The 22316-nt window shown below is 44.3% G+C and overlaps 2 protein-coding genes across 5 annotated transcripts in view; both read right to left on the reverse strand.

Annotated features, from left to right (window-relative positions):
* Nucleotides 1-19991, reverse strand: part of ADHFE1 (alcohol dehydrogenase iron containing 1) — a 40240-nt gene extending 20249 nt beyond the window's left edge. For 2 of the 4 annotated variants that reach the window (XM_004772973.3, XM_004772974.3), the window contains exons 1-10: nt 18548-19991; nt 11682-11719; nt 9795-9841; nt 9394-9447; nt 9049-9203; nt 8707-8903; nt 7057-7134; nt 5625-5730; nt 2476-2628; nt 108-206 (exon numbers count right to left, since the gene is read on the reverse strand). In XM_004772973.3, coding sequence (XP_004773030.1) covers nt 108-206; nt 2476-2628; nt 5625-5730; nt 7057-7134; nt 8707-8903; nt 9049-9203; nt 9394-9447; nt 9795-9841; nt 11682-11719; nt 18548-18612 — 992 coding nt within the window. In that variant the 5' untranslated portion in view covers nt 18613-19991. The remainder of the gene's footprint in view (nt 1-107; nt 207-2475; nt 2629-5624; nt 5731-7056; nt 7135-8706; nt 8904-9048; nt 9204-9393; nt 9448-9794; nt 9842-11681; nt 11720-18547) is intronic. The other 2 variants (XM_004772975.3, XM_013046095.2) reach the window with 2 other exon arrangements.
* Nucleotides 19992-20133: 142 nt separating this feature from the next.
* On the reverse strand, nt 20134-21840 carry RRS1 (ribosome biogenesis regulator 1 homolog). The gene has a single exon (XM_004772972.3). The coding sequence runs from the start codon at nt 21730-21732 to the stop codon at nt 20617-20619; it is 1116 nt and encodes a 371-aa protein (XP_004773029.1). The 5' UTR covers nt 21733-21840; the 3' UTR covers nt 20134-20616.
* Between the last annotated feature and the right edge of the window lie 476 nt (nt 21841-22316).

A 22316-nucleotide genomic window follows, 5' to 3' on the forward strand; every position in this document is an offset into this window, starting at 1 on the left:
TTTTTCTAGAGCATATTTAGGTCTTACCCTTTGTCCTAAATTATAAACATTTTTTAAAATTAAAAGCAATAGCTTGGGTGAAGAAATAAAATCTCAAGTTTGCTCACCACAGATGAACACCAGCATTTCCAAAGCCAATGCCAGCAAAAGCACTTGCCAAGTGCATATTAGACCTTGCTTCAAGATCGTCAGGATTTCTGACAGCCCTGTGGATGATATAAATACCTACATCAACATTGGTATTTCCTATCGAATCAAGAGCTGCCTTAGGGAAAGACCTGGGAAGAAAGAAATTCTACTTGGTAGGAAGAAAAATTAGGCAACTCATTCAAATGACACCTTGTCTTCTCAACGAAAACCGAAGGGAAACATATTTTCTTATCAATGGTTTTAGGCAAAGGCATAATAAATATGCTGTCAGGCTGCTCATGTGATGAAAGTGCTGGGGGAAGCAAGGCACTGACCCTTGGACTATGAGTGCTCTAGAAAAGTGCCCCAAGACTCATTCTTCTTCTTCATTTGTCAGTGAGCTTGACTGCAGCTGTGAATGAACTGCAAGTAAACACACACTCCGAATGGACAGGGCCCAGACTGGTTCTCTGAAATGAGTCCCTGTTGCCTGGAGCTACCTGCAGGCTAAAAGCAGCCTGCCCGGCCATCTTTCTTTCTGTGACACTGCCCCAAATAGAACCCTCTGGAGGCCTCTTTAAGAATCTGTTGAAACCACACGTACTATTTTAATATTTTTCCTTATGGAAGTGGGATGTTATTGCAGGATGAGCCTTTGCTTGCTCTAGATGTCCCGACGCCACTCTGTAAAAGCAAATTCTCAAAGGCCCCTTGCACATGCAGCTCAGCCATCCTGCATATGCTGGCTTAGAAACCCTGCCCCAGGGAGGAAGCCGAAGACTGCCAAGAATGACACCCTTGGCTTGTTGTTCACGATTTTGCCTGGAGTAAGGGCTCCTGTTGTGCAGTAAGCGTGCTACAGCCTTTTATCTCCTTTCATTTGGAATGGTTAGGCATCTGTGGCTCCTTTCCAAACCCAGCGTTCGTTTCTTATTCCCTGAATGCCAAGATGAAAGAGCAGTTGATGGGGCTTTAGCTTTCCTTCTGTCCTTTACATTCCCTCACCTTCCACTGTGCTCTGCCAAGCCTTCTGTCCCCGTCTCATGCTGGCTGACCACTATCTGTATCTGCGACTACCCAAGCAAGTGCTTCCCTGCTCCCTGATGGTCTCCTGAACTAGCTCTGTGCCCCTTCCCTTTGCTTTATGACAAAATGCAGTCTGAGCTCCTTCTCCGGTACACCTACCAGCTTGGGGCCAGAGGAAGCACGATGTTCACATCTAGGTCCAACCTGCCGTGCTCTTTCCTTCTGTTACGTGTACAAGAGTGAGTCTGGGTTTGAATAGGTGTTAATGTCTCAGGGATCAGCTTTCATCTCTAAGTATATCTTTGCTCTCTTAGGAGCCAATCATAGCTATAGCATTTATAAATCCTTTGAAATCTTTGAGAAGGCTTTTTATTTTTATTTTTTTTAACTATAATAATATTTAACTATAACATTTTTCAGATATGATCAGTCTAAAAATTATTGAAATTTTTACATTCTTTTTTCTGCACAATATCTTTAAAATCTGATGTGTATTTTGTACTTATAACATATCTCAGTTTAGGAAAGCCACATTTTTAATTTTATTTTTTATTAACATATAGTGTTATTTGTTTCAGGGGTTCAGGTCTGTGATTCACCAGTCTTACACAATTCACAGTGTTCACCATAGCACATACGCTCCCCAGTGTCCTTCACCCAGCCACCCCACAGAAAGCTTTTTATATCTCCTGGGACAGACAACTTTAGACATTGGTTTCTTAAACTCACTTCATGTGAGTTTGCTTACTGGGTTGACTCTGCCTTCAGACACGGCCTGCATGGGCTTGGCCAACATCTGCCTCTCTGGGTCTCATTTCAGCTCTTGGTGTAGTCAAATCTCAGAGGACATCTGCCCTCACCTGAGCTCTGGTTTCAAGGCTTTGATGAATAATCCTTCTAGATGCATCCTTCTGAAATCAGGGGCTCATATTTTGTTCCCTTGCTTTTGCCTTTTCAGACTGAAGGACTCAGGTTTCATCTGTCCTTACATGCATCCCTCCCCATCTTTTCATCCTTCCAGAGCTTGCTGGTCTCTGGTGCTCCTCTATATCCACTGACTAATCTTTTGGTGAACAGGCGTGCTCAGGCTATTTCAGGATCTGGCACGCTACATTTTATGTGAGGGTGGAATGTGGTTTTCCTGTTCTCTCTCTCTCTCCGTTCGTTCGTTCCTTCCTTCTTTCTTTCATTTTATTTTTAAATAATTTTGACATCCAATGTGGGGCTTGAACTTAGAACCCCAAGATCAAGATTTGCTTGCCTGACTGAGCCAGCAAGGTACCCGTTCTAGTCCGTTTCTATCTCCTCTGGGCCACATACCTTTTCAGATACTTAGCGACGATCCGTAGTGCGTGGACGGCCCAGATGTCACTGATTGGGTTGCTGCCCTGGTATGCTGGCCGGGTGATAGGATTTGAAGGGCAAGGGCTCCGCATGTGGTAGGGGAGGGCAGTGTAGGACTCCAGGGCATGGCTAACAAGACATATTTAAAACACACAGATTGAAAGCACCTTCTTTTTCCCCTCCATTCAGATTACAGACTCTCTTGGATATGTTCAGTACTCACTCCACTGCAGATAAGCTCCGTGGCAGTGATAATCACAGTGCGTTCCACCAGGTCAGACTCTTGCCTACAATAGTCATTGCTTATTACAGAAATTAACAGTGAAGTTTATAGTCACAGCATTATTTTTTGACCAGTATATGTCGCTGGATTACATATGGCCCCTTTCTAGTGCAAATAAATCTTTATGATGTTGAATTTTTACATTATTTGGGTCATGAAGAAAAGCCCTGAATCTAAAAAATGATTTCCTTATAAAATATATTTACCATAGGGACACCTGGGTGGCTCAGTTGGTTAAGCAGCTGCCTTCGGCTCAGGTCATGATCCCAGCGTCCTGGGATCGAGTCCCACATCGGGCTCCTTGCTCGGCAGGGAGCCTGCTTCTCCCTCTGACTCTGCCTGCCATTCTGTCTGCCTGTGCTCGCTCTTGCTCTCTCTCTCTCTCTGACAAATAAATAAATAAAATCTTAAAAAAAAATATATATATATATATATTTACCATTAAACTCCTGTTACCTAAGGAGGGACATAGTTACATGAGCCTTCTATTAAGAGTATAGTGCAGTGGGTGAAAGCACAGACCAATCCTGGCACCAGACCTTCCTGTAGCAGGTGTGGGGTAACTCACTATCTAACCTGTGACTCTAAGACAATGACAAATAATAGTATGCCTTCCTGGTGCTGCTGTAAAAATTAAATGAGGGGGTACACGTAAAGTACTTAGAATAATGACCAGCACATTGTAAAACTTACAGTTCATCATTATTATTAAATTTTGGCCTGAAAAATAAAATTCAGTTCTTTTTTTCTGATATTCCCTCAGCTAAAGGTTGGCTATTTCAAGGACCAAGCTTCAGAATTTCCTCCACCTGATGGCCTGCTATCAATTCCAATCAATCAAATGCAGAAGAGAGAAAAAACAAAACACAACAAAACATAGCCATCTAGATCAGTGATGCATTGGGAACACAATGTAAGATGAACTGTTTCAGGCATGAATTACGGTTTTTGGTCTTAGAATGGAGAATTTCTTTTACACCTGAGAAGCAGATAACATCTTTTGAACAAACCATTGGAAATGCTTTTAAATAGTTGGTGGATGGATGCTATGGCTTTATGGTTCTTCTTCTTCTTCTTTTTTTTTTTTTTTTTAAATTTTATTTTATTTATTTATTTTTTAATATATTTTTAAAGATTTTTATTTATTTGACAGACAGAGATCACAAGTAGGCAGAGAGAGAGGCAGGCAGAGAGAGAGCGAGAGGGGGAAGCAGGCTCCCTGCTGAGCAGAGAGCCCGATGTTGGGCTCGATCCCAGGGCCCTGAGATCATGACCTGAGCCAAAAGGAGAGGCTTTAACCCACTGAGCCACCCAGGCGCCCGGCTTAATGGTTCTTAATCTGTCCAATCTATGGGCAGTGCAAGAATGGAGCATTCGTGTGGGGAGATATTAACCAAATACCTATGATGTGACAGTCACTGTGCCAAGAGGCAGGGATGGAGAAGGGAGTAAGATGGTCCTGTCCTCATCCAGCTCACAGTGCAGTGAAGATGGGCATGTGAAAGGGAAGTCCACCCAATGCGGAAGAGCAAAGGATGGGGTGGTCAGTTGTACCCGAGGAGAAGAAAGGTGGGGAGGCTGTCAGCAAAGTCTCCATCAATAGGAGGGTGCTCCAGTGGAACTGGAATATGAATTCTCCAAAGAGATAAAGAGCTGAGCATTGGGGACAAGCCAGGGCAAAGAAATTTGGCCGTCTGGCAGTAGGCGTGGAAAGGCACTAAAAGACTTGTCATGTAGAGGTGTGTGTATATGTGTATGTGTGATGATTATATTGCATTCTGAAAACTTGCTGAGGCCGGTATGGAGGACAGACAGAAGGATATGGGATGGAAGCAGAGACAGTGACGAGGAAACCACTGCAATTATCCAAGCAAAAGTTGGGCAGGTCTGAACCAAGGTGGGAACAATGAGGCTCAAGAGGAGGGAGCAGACAGGAGAGAGCCCAGCAAGACAAGTGGTAGGAAGTACTGGGCTATGTGTGGACATAAGAAAGAAGTTCATAGCAAGCCCTGCTGCTCACTAACTTAAGAGACTCAGGAGAAGTTGTGAGGTGGTGGGAGGAGGTGGAGAATAAATTGGGATTTCATCAAATTTAAGATGTCATGCATTATAAAACGCATCATTAAAAATACCACTGAGGAAGAAAACCGTACCGTGGCGCCACAGATCTTAAGACGTGTTCTGAGTTCACAGATGTTAGAATGTGAAAAAAATGTACATGTGCAAGTAGATGAAATAGGTAGTTTGGGATATGCTGAATGCGAAAGTCGTCCGTGGGTCTCCCTGAGGCCCCTGGAAGGAACACGGATCAGGGAGCCATGGCAGCTGAAGCCCAGGGAACATGCAGCAGGACTCTGGCAAGTTACTGAACATCTCCACGGCAGGTTTCTTTCTCGTGTGGTGCAGAGCTGTAGTGAGGTGGGGATGTGTGCGAAGTCCTGACACGTGAGCACAGTCCCGCTCCGGGGATGTCCGCTCCCTTCCCTGCCCTCTTCCATGCCATGGCAGCCCTGACCGTTTCCTGTTTCCTGCAGCCCTAGACGCAGGTGCTGTGGGCCTGAGATGCTGCTGCCAACTCCACCCCTCCTGTCCCTGTGGCAGCAGCCGTGGCTGGCACAGTCGATCCAGAACAGTGGCCTGAGGCTCATCCAGGAGCTCACCTAGTCACCACATCCTTTATAGGTTCCATGTTTTCATCTAGGAAAGGGGATAATGACAGCCAAAGTTGGGGTGGTTGTGGAACACTAACTGAGGTATGCTTAGCAAGTGCTTTCAGCAAGAAAATGCAGTCTAGAGACTTTTTCCAACTGGAAAAGCCCCTCCAGTTGGCACTCGTACCTACCAAAGCACATCGAAGCCGCTGTTGGCAACCACCCGGTCAGGCATGTGCAGGGTGTGCAGGGGATCGATCAGTCCCAGTGTGGGCTTGATGGCTCGGGAAGCAATGCCTAAAACAGGGATTTTCAACAGAGGCAAAAGGTATGGACACCATTTTAAGAAATTAAGTTACTTTAGGATAACGATTTATTCTTAAAAAAATTAAAAATATGCGATTCATTCTCATGAAGGGAGGCAGCAAGAGCAGTGGGAAGAGATCTGGGGTCAGAAACCTGGGTTTCGGGGCGCCTGGTGGCTCCGTGGGTTAAAGCCTCTGCTTTCGGCTCAGGTCGTGATCCCGGGGTCCTGGGATTGAGCCCCGCATCGGGCTCTCTGCTCAGCAGGGAGCCTGCTTCCCCCTCTCCCTCTGCCTGCCTCTCTGTCTACTTGTGATCTCTCTCTGTCAAATAAATAAATAAAATCTTTAAAAAAAAAAAAAGAAACCTGGGTTTTTCAGTGGGTCTGAGGCTCCTTGTTTGAAGGAGCCAAGTATGCACATCTCTTCCCAACTCTGGTTTGAAGGATGTCACTGGCAATGGTGGGAGTATTTACACCAAAGAAACTGGCCAATACTAGAAACTGGGGCTTATTTACTGATTAAATGCCAGAGAGCTGGTTTACTAGCACACTGGTGGTTTGGGTTCTGGTTCTGCAGCTTGCTATGTGTCTTTGGCCAAGTCACTTAGTCTCTCTGAGTTCTCCATTAGATCATAACCATATAGGGCTTCTATCCCACATAGCTAATGTAAGGCTCATATTAGAAAGTATTATGTAAAAGTCTTTGAAAAACTGTAAGATAGAATTCAAGTATTGGCTACTGCTATCTTCAATAACATCAAAGGATAATGTCATTTAATTTTAAAAAGAGAAGTTACTATAAATGTGCAGCCAAATACCAATTTATTCTGCTACAAAGGCCTGGGACCTTTGGATCTTTCTGGAGTGTTGGGAATGTTTTATACTTTGATTGGGATAGTGGTTACATGGGTATATCTATTTGCCAAAATTCACCAGACTGACTGTTAAAATGTATGCATTTTATTATACAAAAATTGTATCTCAGTGAAATTGATTTAAAATGTTGAAAGGAAAAAAAGTGTTGCAAAGATGTCCAAGAAAGGGAATAATCATTCAGCACTGAAGTACAGTTACTAACTTGAGCAGAGAAATGGCCAATCAAGATTAGGGCATTTTAATATGCTTTGTAGGTAATTCTCAGAGAAGTTTATTAGACTGTTTCATATTTTTACATGTACTTGGTAAAAGAAAATGTGTGTATATACATGCCCTTAACTTTATAACTCCTTGATTTTTAAATATTAGGCTTAAAGAAAAGGCCACGGGGTTGAAAGGTAAGAGAGAGAATTAAGCACGATTCTTATGGGCACAGTTCTTACCAGTTTTTACTTTCAAGTGTTCATAGTCAAAGATAGCAACTCCTGTAGTTTCACTCCCAGTTCCTGAGGTAGTTGGGACTTGAATAAAATAACATTAATTTACATAATGCATCTAAGTAAAGGTCAGTGGAGATACTTAATTCAGCCTGAGGAAGCAAGGAACAAAGTTAGAGAAGGAAGCGCTGATCCCCCTGTTGCTCCCGTGAGTTCCGTATCTACGTTGATCCGCATGTATGCTTCATATGCCTGCCTGTGTCTGCATTTACATGCATGCGTAATAGCGTGCCTGTCAGCATTAACAGGTTTCCTATGCATATGTGATGGCAATGTCTACATTAATATGCACACATTTCATGTGCACGGTGTTCATGTCTGCATAACGTGTAGGCATGTCTAATGTCTATGCGCACTTTGATGAGTATGTGTGATAGCTTTACCTGTATTAACACATATGCATGATGTCAGTGCCTGTGCCAGCATGTATACAGGCCTGACATGTACGTATGGTGTCCATGCCTGTACTAACACGTGTGTATGTTTACCATGTATTATGTGTCCTGTTTCTGTATAAACAGCTAGGAACCCCAGGAACTCTAGCACCCGAGCTTACGCAGCTGCAGCCGGGTATTCAGAGGCCGGCTGCTCGGCATCTCGGTTAGAAAGCTCCTATATGCCTTCTCTGAAAGACATCTTTATTCCCTCCTGGCAGTAAGCACAGTAACGTTCTGCCTTTGCTAGGCTCCGTGGTTTTGTAATTCTGTCAAGTTTCTAAACTTTACTAATCACCCCTCTGTATGATGCTGACACAGTTTCACCAGAGGGTTCCGTTTGCCAGACATCAATTATGTTGCTCCCTGCTGATTGCTCATTCACATCAAAGCAGTTCATCTGCCTCAACCTACTCCTGTACCATCATGGGGCCCATTCACGGTGGGGGCAGTTGAGGGGGAGAAGAGAGAGGACAAAACTTCAGACAGATATTGTCCAGTTACCAGTTAGTGCATTTTCACTATAAAACTTTAAGCAGTAATACGCTAACAGCCATAAAATAGGAGGGAGGGCAGAAAAGACCCAAAGATCCCAAGCTCTGTGCGAGACAGACAAGCTATTCTGACTTGGACTTGCGTGTCTGTCCCCAGGACAGCCACAGAGCAGATGTTGCCCAGAGAGATGTGGCCATGCTGGCCACATGTCCTAGAGAAGAGACAAAGCCCCAGGTCAGCTGAAGAGCCATTGTGTGGAAGAAAGGGTTGAGTCAACACCAGAAAAATAATAGCGAATGTTCCCCTTAAACTCCATGGTGGCAGGCAGAATGGGACAAAGCAGAGAGGGGTTTAGAAGACAAACCTGCCAACAGAGGGATCTAATAATATGGAAACGATAACCTTCCCTCCTCCTTCACACAATGACTGCCTATGCCTAGCTAGCATAAATCTGCAAATTTTCCCACCACTGACCCAAATCGTCTGCCTGTGCAATAATGATCAGAATTTTAAAACATAAATGAACTGCTATCTGTTCTGCTCTCCAAACACTGTACTACACTGGAATGAAGAAATCAGAAAGCTTTGGAAACAAAGCCTAAAATTCCTGGCTTACATCTTTCCTAAGACCTTTTGCCAATTGCAAAATAAAACGTATAGTCTTTACCTGCAATCAGAGGCTTAAGAGGCACAGACACAGGCTTTCCCTTCCCAATGGGGGCATTGACATAGTCTAGGAAATCAGAGTGAGGGCTGGATGCATACAGATTAGCGGCTTTGCAGGTGTCCATGGTGGAGCCTCCACCCACAGCAACGAAGGCATCAAAAGCTCCCCTTTTGACAAATTCAATTGCTTCCATAAAGCTTAGAGAAGGGAAAAGAAAAGCCATCATGTCATTATTGTTTTCAGAAATAAATTGCCACACCATTAAAGGCCTGGAGCAAGTTTTAAGCAACAGTGAGATGTGTTGGCTTCTACATAAAGTAAATAGCAGCAATAAAATAATACCTTCTATCTGTTGGTTCCACCCTCACATTATCATAAACTTTAAAACTTATGCCATTCTTTACTAGGGAGTCCATAACCATTTGTACGGGAGGGAGCTGGGAGAGGTTCTTGTCTGTCATCAAACAAACATTTTTAGCACCCATGTTTTGTAGGTCCTAAAACAACAAAAATAATTTATACGTTAGGTTTCATTGCCCGAGAACTGCAATAGACTCTCTCTCTCTCTGGCCAACTTAACACTGCACATTTTTAAAAACAAAGAACTCAATTGTTTCCAGTTTGCATTTGTTTTAAAAGACAGGTAATATTTCTAACAAAAAGACTGTAGGAATCTTAAATACTTGCCATTCCCACTTCCTTTGTAACTCCTGCTCCATATCTAATATTTGAAACGGCCATCTGTGGAAAAACAAAACAAAAAAAGACTTAGATATAGGTGTGTTTCATTTCTAAAAACCTATAAGTGAAATGAATCATTCCTTATTGTGTAGAGAATAAAGTATATATTCCTTAGCATGTCCTTCATTTTAATTTATGACTCCTGAACTAGGAGGAGACAGAGATTTAAACAAATAATTATATAATAATAGTATGATAAAAATTCATCAAAATTCATTGCTCCTTTGTTCTTGCTTCAAAAGATTGCTTGGACCTCTTTTAGAATTTAAAAAAAAAAAAGCACTAGCAAAATACTCTAGTATTTTTTCAAGTCATCATCAAAGAAAGAATGGATTGATTATATATACCTCAAAGGCATAATCTGTTGTTTTCCCAGAAGGTGCAAATCCAGGAGCTAGAAATGTAGAAATTAGTGTTAGAGTAGGCCTCTAAAACAAAGCAAAAATAATGGTTTTTGATAGTAAATTGGTATTTCAGCAGTGAACATAAGCATCTCCCTTAAAAAGACTTACCTTTAAAAGAAAATTAAAAGCCTTAGCTAAAATGTATTTTCAAGTTTCATTGTTGCCTATCAAATTGAAATTAAAATCTGCATTTTAAGAGAATGTAATGCTAACTTGATGCTGATTGTGTGAAAATAGTTATTTAAAATATTTTCTTCATTGAAAATAAAATACACTTTTGAAACATTGTCTAAAAATCCTCTAGAAAAAATACCCTCTAGACTCTGGAGTTAGATTACTGTTAGAGAACAATTATTAGTAAATTAATTAATTAGAGTCCTGCTTATATTTCTTATAACAACTGTGATCAGTTTGAATTAAAATATTTTTCCATAGAGAAAAAACTACCACAGTAAGATATTTATATTTTTTAAGTTAAAATATGTAAAAATTTAGTTCTATTTCTAAGATTTAATAAAAATTTTTATAAACTGATGCTTCTTTATAATGTTATCAGGTTATAGTTATGGCAGAAATGATTTCCTGTCGTATCAGAATAAGACAGCCCCGCTTAATGAGTTTTATCCTTGTTTTCATCACTCCTCGTCAGTCATAAGATTGAAAAAAAGTCTGCAATAATTTCCACTACTTTTTTTTTTTTTTTTTTTTTTTTAAAGAACAAGAGACCACAACTAGACAACAGTCTACCTTTGGATTCTTGAGGGCAAGGGTATCCTTAGTCAAAATTCAAATTTCTTTGATCTTTATCTACTGTAAAGAAATAATCTATTAATCTTGCTACTGAAGTTTAGGAAAAGACATAAACTGAATCTAGAAAACAGTGAGATTATCTTTCTTTAATTTACTAATTTTATGCTCCCAAACAGGAGACTACTAATTCTTTGTTGAAATCGACTAAGAATTGGAAAGAACCAGCTAAAGACAAAATTCTGCAGATGTTCACGAGGACCTTAAAGGCTGGCCATGTTTTCACCTAGCAGACGGTCATTAATGACTGGGAGGTCCCTTGGCCTGCCTTGAATGGTGAACCACACAGGTGGCAGGAAAAAGCCCTCAGTCACTCTCTCTGTTCTATTCCCCAACAAGCTCCTCTGTGGGTTCTACTTAGTTTCCTGTACGGGCAGCCCCCCTTGTTTCCATTCTCACTGTGCTGTTTAGATTTGACCTTTCCTTCTAAGAGGTGAAATCAGTTTTTGTGTCAGTAATTCATGTGACATTCTGAGGACACGCTGAAGCTACAATGAGCTTCCTGCTGCTCTGTGGACAATGGAATTGGGAAGGATTAAGATGTTTGTGAGAACTGAAAACTTTTGTCATTATTTTTAATTACTAAGAAATATAATTTTTTAAAAAGTTGATACAAACAAGTTTTTTCCTTCTAGGAACCACCTTTGTTCTTTAGCCTCTTTCTTTCCTGAGATGTATTAAGACTGTCCGAAGATTTCATCTTGATTAATTTGACTAACTCAGATGATCTTAAAATCTCATCTGTGCCCCCATTTTTAGCTTTGGCAAATAATGCTATCTGAAATAGAAAATTATCGTAAATAGCATTAAATATATACTTGAGTCAAACATAATCAATCAGCACACGTTCAGCTACCGTCATATAATTAGAACTACATATTACCGGTTGCAAGTGAAAAGGCAGCCATTCCAACTTTCACATCCCTTGATTTCCTTGATTTATCATTTTCCCAAATGTATTATGAGTGCCAATGGAGGGCTTGGAAAATTTGGCCACTTTAAAAACACAAAATGTATTATTACCTTGGGAGTAAGTATGAGAATGAGTTGGGCACTGGCATCTAGGGAAAAGAAAAAAAAATGTGAAACTAGAAAACCAGAAGATAGGATGCTTTAATGTGACTCACATTGCATTCTACTCTTGAGATGCCATCAAAGTAGTAGCTATTGGCAAATGCTCCATAGGAAAACACAGAAATCATCATGGACAGGAAGTCCACTCAGAGTCTTTCCAGTGTTGCAGGATCATTCTTTCAGGAATTATTCAACTGGTGCTCAATACATGTGTACGGGAAGCTGAGATAAGTCCTCTGGGGATACAAGGAAGTTTGAGATGGAGTCTTAGTGTCTATGAGGTCCCAGCTCTTTTACCAGGTTAGGAACTTCTACCAAATTTACCCAAGGTTAACTACTCAATGCACTTCCTCTCCCATTCCTCCCACCCAGGGGAATTTGTATTTTCTCATTGTCTTCAGTGTGTTTATTTTCTTGAAACAGACTCTGGGCCTCTGAGAAGCCCTCAGTGGGCCTGCAGTCCTCACTGGTCACCACCTCATGCCTCTATCTTTTCTCAGCCCAGCTCCAGGGACCTGCAGCCCCTTGGATGCCTCCATGTGCTGGTTCCCTCTCCAGGGCCTGTGGCTGTGTCCCCCTCTCCCCGCTCCCCTGTGGCCTAAAGTGCGCTCATGCCCGTCACTCTGGCCTCCTCGAATCCCTCACCTCTTGTCAGTTCCCACTCTGCTTCTCTGCCCTTGACTCCGTTTCCCTTCTCCGTATTGGTAGCCTCCTGTTTCCTGCATAGTCCCTTTCTCCTCCTGTTCGCTGTGCATTTGAGCAGCACCAAAGGGTTGTATGTTTCTATTTTTTTTTGCCAGAGGACCTTGTCCTAGTGGGGTCCCAGTAGATATGTGAGTGGACAACCACTCCATCCCCCCTTTAAAGTTGGAGTGAAAACATCTGAGGGGAAAGGTAGAGAAGGAAAGAAGAGTGTTCAACTCAATGGTCAAGACCTCAAAAACAGATTGAAGTCAAAGCCGCCAGGAAAGCGGTGTGAGTACCACCATGAGTCAAGGCTGCCACCTCCTGGACACGGCTGAAAATGCCAAGTGTTGAGAGTCCCAGGACCATCCCAGCCGGTGTGAGCCATTCGCAGACTGCCATAGGGAAAGCACAGTTGGGAACGCCAAGATGTTGTCCTTCACCGGTGGGCTTTCTTTGGAGAACTTTCCCTGCTTTACACCCTCCAAGGACAAGAAAGTGGAGGCAAAGGGAAGAAAATCTCCAGACTCTAAACTTTCCAATGCCCAGGAACGTGGGAGCACATGCTTTCCTACATTCCTCCCCCTTTTTATTTTGTATTTTTTAGGTTCTGAGGCTGCCTTGATTAATCATTTCTACTTTTTACTTGTGGTTTGAGTCCCATCCTCTCTTGCCTTCTTGGGGCCTCCATCAGTCCTGTGTTTCCTAGTATTCCTCCTCACTTGACCTTTGTCATTGTATTTAAGAGTTTCATGCTTCAAAGTCTCAACCTCTTGTCGCCTCTGGCTTGCTCATCCTCTCTGAGTCTCCCCTCCTGGCCTAGGTCTGCTGGCTCCATTTTCTTGCCTCCCACACATTGCCTGGCTCCCTGAAATTTGGCTGCTGTCTCAACAAGTCCCAGCTTTCCTGCTGTATTCCTAGTTCTCAGGACGCGCCCCCCCCCCCCAGCACCTTGCTCTCCTAGCACTGAACACTGGGCCACCCCCTCCTTGGGTGGCTGAAATGCTTTCCGTGGCTTCCAGGACTACCTACTCACCTGGGATTCCTCTAATTATTCTTTTTCCAGCTCCTTTACCACTCTGCTCATTCCTTAAATATTGGGTTCTATCCTGGGCTCACCCTTCACCCTTTATAGCAAACACATCAAGGCCCCCCAGTATTTCTCTAGCCAAATCCATCCACCTCTCGTGGGTCCTCTGCAATCTCTGGTTTCCGTGTCATCTCTCATCTGAATAACTACAAAGCCCCTAACAGGCTTCTCTTGGCTCCACCTTTGCCACACAAGGGTCAGGAGCTTATTTCCAATGATGCCCTCTCCCCTCACCCCCTTTGGATGAAGTTCAGACCTGGCCCTGCCTCATGGGCCCAGCTAATCTTTCTAGCCTGGTAACCCCATCTCTGTCCATCTCCAGAGCTCTTGGAAAGTTCTTTTCTGTGAATGGGAGGGCCACACATTCTCTTTTTTGCCTCCAGAACTTTGTCTTTGTCATTTCCTCTGCCTGAAACATGTTTCTGTCTCTTCTTCCAGGTAATTAGTATCCTTTCTAGTGACAGCTGAAATGTCACCCTGGGCAGTCCTCCCTAAGGCTGGGCCCAGGTAGGCACTCTCCCTCTGTGGTCTGTACCATGCTTCTCTCCCCATTAGAATCATTATCACTCTGAGTTGTTGGTACCATTCTTCTGTTTGCATCTGCCTCTAGATTGTAAATTTTGTGGTGGCAAGACAAGATCTGCCATTTATCACAACTTCATCTGTAATGGCTAGCATTGCAACAGGCACATACTAATACCACCTGAAGGAATACTGACTGAAGAAATAAGTAAATGAGTAAGTAAATGCAGATGTTTAAAATCCTCTGAGCTTTTCTTCTCATCTCCTGGTGTACCAAGACAGAAAACCTGAGCTTGGGTAAGAAGAATGGACTGTGGGTTCCCCCACTGTTTTAGGACAGCTTGAAACCACTGATGGGCTTCTCTACTCTTGAGAAGCTGAGGAAACCATGGGCAGAGCAAGGCTCTCTTTACCTACCCTCTGGTTCTGGCCTGATTATTCTGGCTTTCCTCCCAGTATCACTGGCTCGGATAAACTGGCCAAGTTTTTAGTAAAGGTCAGCACCTCTCCTGGGCACTAAATCTCAAGGGAGCAAGGATCCTGATGTGGGACTTGATCCAACCCAAGACCCCGGGATCATGACCCGAGCTGAAGGCAGATGCTTAACGGACTGAGCCACCCAGATGTCCCATGTTTCCCCCTTTCTTATATTAACAACAACCTTCTCTTATTCTTCCCTCTCCTGATGCTGCCCCTACCGCTCTCCTTGCCTATAGTCCTGTAAAGGCTCTCCAATTTCTCCCATTCTCTCTGGCATCCCCTCCAACTGACCTTTGCCCTGTGACTCCACAAAGAGTTTGCCAAGTCACGAATGCCCTTCACCTTGCTAATATACCACTCAGTTCTGAGTTCAGTCCTCATCTTGTACAACCTGTCAGCAGCATTCTTCTATCTACTCCCTTCTCCATGGAAAACTTTCTTCCCTTGGCTTCCAGGTTGTTCCTCACCTAGTTTCTTTTTATGCCATTGACTCTGAATGCTAGAGGGTCCTGGGGTTCGACCTATGAGTCCCTCTCTTTTCTTTCTACTCTCACTCCCTGAGTGACCTCACCTTGTCTCATGGTCTTGAATGACTTCTGTGCTCTTATCCTTCTGGTTTAGATGTCTTGCTTAAACTCCAGATTTAGCTGCCTCCTCCGACACCTCCACTTGAATGTCTGTTAGGCATTTCAGCTCCTGCCCAAGACTCAGCTCCTGGTCTTCCCTTAAAGCCTCTTCCCCACCCCAGTTTAATGGCAACTTCATCCTTCCACTTGTTAGGGCAAAACACCTTGGGCTCATCCTTGGCCGCCAGCATCTCTCACCTCATCTCCCCTTCATTCACTCTGCTCCAGTCACCATGTTCTGAAACCATGCTGGTATTTCCCACCTTTGAGTACCTTCCCAGAGAGCCACATGGCTTACTTCTTCCTTCCACCTTCCACAGGTCTTCCTGTAACCATTACCTTCTCAAGAGCAAGCGTGGTTGGCTGAGACCTTGAAGATATCCAGGTCCTAATAACCTGGAACCTGTGAACATTATAAAGCAAAAGGGACTCTATAGATGTGATTAAATTAAAGATTTTGAGATGGAAAGATACCCTGGATTATCTGGGTGGGCCCTAAATAATCAGAAGCGTCCTAATACGAGGGAGGCAGAAGGAGATTTGACATAATGGCAATGTGACCACTGAAGCAAGTGGTGGCTACATTGGTGGCTGTGACGACGGAGGAAGGAGCTACGATTTACCATTGCAAGAAGTGCAATGGAAGCTGAAGAGAGCAAGATAATGGATTCTCCTCTAGAACCTCTGAAGGGAGTGTGGCCTTCTCACACCTTGATTTTGGCCCAGTAAAACTGATTTTGGACTTAAGAACTCTAAGAGAATAAATGTGTGTTGTTTTATGCTGCCAAGTTCATGGTAATTTATTATATCAGCAATAAGATACTAATAGTTAGGTCTTTTTCTAAAATTGCATCCCCTCCTGCCACGACCCATCCTCCTTTACTTTCTCTTTAATACTAACAACATGTAATATACCCTAAATTTTACTGGTTCATTGTCCACCCCACCTGCCCCACCTACAGTTAGGCACCAGGGATATCAGGTGGTTTTTGTTTCTTGCTGTACTCCCAGGGATGAGAACACTGCAAATCTGTAGCTTGTGCAGTCCTTCCCTCCTGGGCTTTCTCCTGCCTCTCTGGCCATGTTCCTGTCCTTTCATACTCGCTCCTTTTCCTTCATTCAAAGTGCAAATCATTTGCAAATGCAAGTGCATAAGGCGGCTGGTAGATAATGTAAATGGGAGGTCAGAGCTCCTGGCTGGCTGTGTAGCCGGTGTGCAGAATGAGTGGCAGGCTATGTGATAGGGTCTCTCGGGAAGCCGGAATGCTTGCCCTGTTCAGAGGAGGTGGCCACCACTTCATGTCAGCTCTGGCAGACCTTCCAGATGAAATGTGGGCCCAATGATGCCATTTTCAATTTTCCAAAACTTTTATCTGAAATCTCCAACTTTCTAAATGCATATCCTATTTAAAAAATAAGCCCCATTTTGCCACCCTTGCTTTAACACATTGCTGCTCCTGGGGATCTCATTCTCAACCCTTCTGGGTTTATAGTTTGCTAAGGCCTTTACTTCCACACCCACAGTTTCAACTGTCCTCTATACACGTGGGTGAGTTCCAACTCACTTCTGAGCTCCAGAACAATGTAATCAATTACCTGCTGATGGTCTTTTTCACCTGAGGCATGTCCAATTTGAAGTTCCTAAGGTAAGTTATCATCTTCTTCCTACAGCTAATGTGCATGTAGTCTTATTTTGGTAAATGACCCCAATGTTTACCCAATACCTAATACCCCATCTAGAAACTTCAACTTCTCCTCCTGTCTCACTTATCAGATACAAAATCCTGCTGATTTTGACAGACTCAGTATTTCTCACATCTACCCCATGTACCAGCTGGCTCTCCTTGGTACCCAAAGCCATCACCTTTTAGCTGGAGCATTACAATTACTTCTAGACTTTCCTTTCCACTGTACACTGCCACCAGAAAGCTTGGATATATTCTAATCATGCCACCTTCCTTTGTCATACAACCATTCCAAAAACATGTTCTCAGGACACTGGTTCCAAGGGATATGAATAGTGTTGCTTGATAAAAAGTTTTGTGGTAACACAGATTTGGAACAAAGAGTTTAAATACAGCTAACCTTTTTTTTTCCCCCTCCATCTCTCTGGGATGTCTCAGAGCCTTTTGTTTGCTAATTATCCTGACCCTAAAAGCACTATGCAACAGTTGGCAGTTTCCTATTTATTTAGCCATGGAATTCCCTGCCCCCCATTGGGCATTTCAAAGTATTAGAACTATTGCTTCCAGAATTCCCTATTATCTGCAGGACATAATTCAAATTCTTTAGCATAGGACTGAGAACAAGGACCGTGAAGCTAGAATATCTGGGTTCAGATTATGGCTATGCCATTTGCTTAGCTGTGTGACACTGGACAGACTCCTTTTCTTCATGCTGTTTTCTTGTTATCTATAGTATAAGGATAATAATATAGTATGGCATAGGGTTGTTGTAAGGATTACAGTTACTATTAACAGCATATGTAAAGCATGTAGGACAGTGCCTGGCACATAGTAAGTGCCTCGTAAGTGCTATATTCTTATTCTTCTTGTTCAGGGCCTGTCTTCTACACCCTCGCCTCCTTCCGTGAAGGTAGGTCCAGATTTTAACTTCTTTTGATCCTGGAACTACATCTCTTGCCAACAGCATTGCTCCTCCCAGTTACCTCAAATTCCTCTCTAGTCCCCCTCCTTTCCTCTTATCTCTATTAGATCAAAATTTTACATGTTTTCCCAGGCTGACTTGTGCATTTGTACATCCCACAAATACTATCAGGGGGCTACTATATACCTTCCATTTCTGGATGGGAGCGGGGTCTGCCATGTCAAAACATTTAATACCCCAACATCCTGTACATACCAGGGGGTGAAGCTCCTGGCAATTTCTCACATCCGTTTTTCTCTTCTGCACTCCCTATTCCTTCTGTTCCTCACAGGCCTGTTTCACAAACCCTGTCCTCTCATCCAATTACCCACTGGAGTTTTAACTGCTCCAGAGTCTTACACCTTTTTATCTCCAGCACCTTGCCTAGTTTTTGGCACATAACATACACCCAATACAAATGTGTTGATTGGATATATACATTTGTCTTGGTCACTGTGCCAAGCCCTCCAATGTCTGCCATGACATGGGACCAGGCACTGCCCTCTCTGCGCCTATTTCCTTAACGGTAGAACAAGCAAGGTGCAACCTGCCTAGCTGCCCTGTGCATGGTTGCATGGCTCCCCGCTACAATGCGGTCCCTCCTGGCGCACGGCTCTGACGTGGAGAGGGCACGCGCAGTGGGATCTCCTCCCCCGAGTTTCCGAAAGTAACCTGAGTAAGACCACGCGGGGCCCCCAGAAGGACTGCGTGGGCACGGTGGCATCCTCTCGTCCCCCCGCCCGCCTGCCCATCGGCCCTGCACTCACGCTGCTCGCTGCAGTTGCCTCAGCAAGTGCGCGACACGGGCGCGGGTGGCTGCAGCCATGGCCATGCAGTCTTCCTTCCAGTAGCCCCTCCTTCGCCCCCTCCGCCAGCCAATCCCGGCCACCGGCCTCCAGCTCCCGCCCTCTCAGGCGGAGACTGCCCCCCTTCACATGCTAATTTTCCTGCCCCAGCATTAGCCCTCTTTGGATTAGGACCTTTTTCCCAGGAGTCAAAATCTCAAGTGCCCTACCAGCAGTCCCACCAACCACCTCTGAAACTGCTGTAAAGGTAACTGCTTTGTAGGATCGTGGTTGCTTCCTTAAGTGTCCCTACTTAAAACCCTTTATTTCAAATACTGGGGATATGGGGAAAGGGAAAAAAGGGCATTCTTTTTCCACTGATGCCTTTAAAATGCTACTTTGCCTTCCTGCTTTCCAAATAAATTAAGACATTGCATTTAAACTGTTTTAATAGTAAATAACGACCTTGCAAAAAGTCCGTGTTTTTTGTTTGTTTTAAAACAGGGCCAGTGTTGTGTCCAACTGCTAAATCTAAAGTCTAAAAACAAAAACAAAAAAACACAGAAAAATCCCAAAACAAAACAGCAACAACAAAACATCCTGGATAGGTGAGAACTTAAAAGGTGTTAAGTGCTCTAGAATAGCCTTTGATGAAGTTAAGCTACCATTAAATAGTTTCATCAGTAGTTACAAACCTTCCATGATTATACTATACTCTAGGGCTTAGCAGGGACAAGGGCTCCACTTCCCAGGGGGAAAGTTGATCAATGGTGGCAAAAATTCAACTTTAACTTAATCAGAAAGTATCCTAAGACAGTAACAATTGAACATCTGTATTTTTAGTAACGTATCATAAAATCTGAATTAATCTTTTCTTCCATAGCAATTTCTAAAGATGAGGCAACACTGAAAAAAGAAAAGATTAACTACTAACTTTAATATACTATCAAAGGTCAGACCAAAAACCTGAGCAGAGTAACTCATGGGCATGTAATAGCAGCAAAAAGGCTCTCCTGGATTCTGGATCTACCCTGAGTCCTCCTCAGAAGATACTCATTTTTACAAAGACAAGTTTCAGAGATCAATTAGGGAAAGAGATCCATAAAAGCTATGAACATTTGACCTAATCAAACCAGTTAAGGGCAGTTTGTCAAATGAATCAAAGATAACTGTTACAGTAAAGATTTGGTGGGTTTCTCTCTTCTCAAAACAGACTCTACCTGAAGTTTTAAAAAAAATTGGGGACATAAATGCTGAAAAAGATTTAAGTATTTCCTGAATTAATGAGGATAATTACCATTATTTAGTGAAACCCAAATTTATAATTTACAGCCAATCAATGTTTTTACAGTATTAAAAGCACCAAATCTTTTTTTAAAGAGACACCAGTTGTACTACACTTTCTATATTGTATCTGATACTTATTAGAAAAACCCATACTTCTTTTGGTGTCACTGAAATCATAAATTACCTGCTTTATGTTTTTTAGAAAGCAAATAAAAATAATCTGAAACCCTGTATCCCCTGGCTTGGCTTAGAATTTCTAGCAATGGCCTAAATGTCCAAAGTCACACTAGAAAGACACACTTTTATTAAAAAACCTTCATAAGAATTGTTTTTAAGTCCAGTTTTGAAAATAATCTTTGTTCCCATCGGACACATTCCCTTGTTATAAAAATAATGCAGAAATCAATTGTAAGTCTGAAAGATGACCAACTCTCCCCCAGAACAGGTCCAAAGTTAAAAAGAAAAAAAGATGTCTGTTTAAATATACAACTCGTTCCCAGTCTCCACCAACTTTTCCTGGATTCTTGTGTCCTCACATACATCTTTTAATCTCCAGCCAAATTCCTGGTTGTGGGAAAACAATCTGTAGAGTCCAACATTTACATACTATCTGGCAAGGAAGGCAGTCTATTCCTTAAACCTCAGTGAAGGCAGCGGCCACCTTCTTCAACAACCCTCCTGCCCCACCAACCCCACCCACCTCGTAACTAGACCTTAACATTTAGTACAGCTCTAGGGTTTACAGATGGGTCCGAGGGTGAAAATTATCTCCTTCTCTTTCCTCCTTGGTGTTGTCCTCCCTTCCTCTTGCTGCCCAAGGGAGGCGGCCCAGAATTCATCCTGCCTCCCAAGGCCCGGTTCCTCTTCCCTCCCTGGCTGGGCGGGGCACCTTTCCTTTTGCCCCCAGGGCCCTGCCGGCCCCCCTTTCTCTTGCTCTTCTGGCTCATTTTCCTTCTCTTGGCAGCCTCCTCCTGATCCTCCTCCCTCATCTGTTTATTGGTGGCCCTTGTCACGTCCAGCTGAGGCTTTTTGCTGTTCATCACCCTAAGCAGCTCCAACTGGCTCTTCTTCTCGGCTGCAAAGTCCCCGAAAAGGGGCTGAAACTTCCTCTTCTTGCCCGAGCCCCGGGGGTTCTTCTCTTTGGGCAAGCGCTCCTGGAAACGCCCCACAGAGGCGGTGGACACCTTGGCTACCTGCATGGCGCGGCCTAATTCCTCCTTACTCTGGTGTCCCGTAGGGTGCATGCCAGCCGAGCTAGGTACCTGCATCTTGTGCGCGCGAGCCAGGTTACGCAGGCGGTTCAACTCATTCTTGGCCACCCGTTCCTTCTTAGCCTGGATCCGCTTGGCGAACTGGTCCTCTAGCGGGTCGGCACCCCCGGGTACCTCGATCAACCATTCCTTGGTGTCATCACGGGCGCGCTGATAGCCCCAGCGGCGTCGCCACTGGCCACTCACCTCGTCCCACACCAGATTGGTCTTCTTCTTGGGACGGATGCCCTTGAGGCGCGCGAACTGCTGCCAGCGTGTAAGCGGCCGCGGCCGGGGCACCGGTTTCTCGCGCGGCAGGCGAGTGGTAGGCTCCGGCAGCCGCGCCACCAGCGCCTCCTCCACGCGCTCCGTGGGCAGCTGCCATAACTGGTTGATGAGCAGCTGCGTGTTGTCCCGCGCCAGGGCCTGCAGCTCAGCCTCCGGCGTTGCTCCCGCGCGCCGCAGTCCCGTCGGGGGGTTCCGGTCTGATGCCAGCAGGTTACCCAGGTCGAACTCCAGCTCTAGCTCCTTGTGCACTGTGATGCGCTGCAACTTCTCTGCCTCGTCCCGCTCCGCCTTTGCCAGCAGTTCCTCCACGCTCTGGCCCTCCATGGCTCCTCCTAGGCTCATTCGCTCCGGGGAGAGAGTTCAAACCACTACTCTGCCAACGCCGGCTCAAGCCCCGGCAGCGCCACCACGTGCAGTCGCCCAGAAGCTAGTTCCGGAAGAGAAAGCTTCACTTCCGGAGCAGCCGGAACAGGTTCGCTGTCCCCGCAACCCGAGAAAAGGCCGGCAGAGAGCGGTGTTGGAGAGCAGATGGGAGGACCGGAGGCCCTTTGACGTGAGCCGGGAGGTAGGCGGTGCTGGTGCAAGGAGCCTAGACTGCAAATTCCACGGCCCAATTGGGACTGTCTCTCCCAGGATGTGGCGGCGGAGAGGGGTGGTGCAAATTTGGGGTGTCGCGATTTGAGGGGGTCCAGGAGCGAGTGTTACCAATTTCAGGATAAATCAGTTCACTAGATGTTTCGCTTCTCAGTTTTCTGGGACTACGTAAATTTTATTTTTACCAGAGTCTGAACCCTTTCATGGGGGTCCTGGCTGTTGACCGAGAAAGACATTTCCCACAGATGCATATAAAGCTAGTTGTGGAAGGTTTTTTTGCTCTGCGAGCGAACTTAAACTGCTCTAAGTGGCCACGGGGGTGCGTCCATCCC

Source organism: Mustela putorius, unplaced genomic scaffold (genome assembly GCF_011764305.1).
Source record: "Mustela putorius furo isolate JIRA1106 unplaced genomic scaffold, ASM1176430v1.1 tig00000151_pilon_pilon_pilon, whole genome shotgun sequence".
Taxonomy (NCBI): Eukaryota; Metazoa; Chordata; class Mammalia; order Carnivora; family Mustelidae; genus Mustela; species Mustela putorius.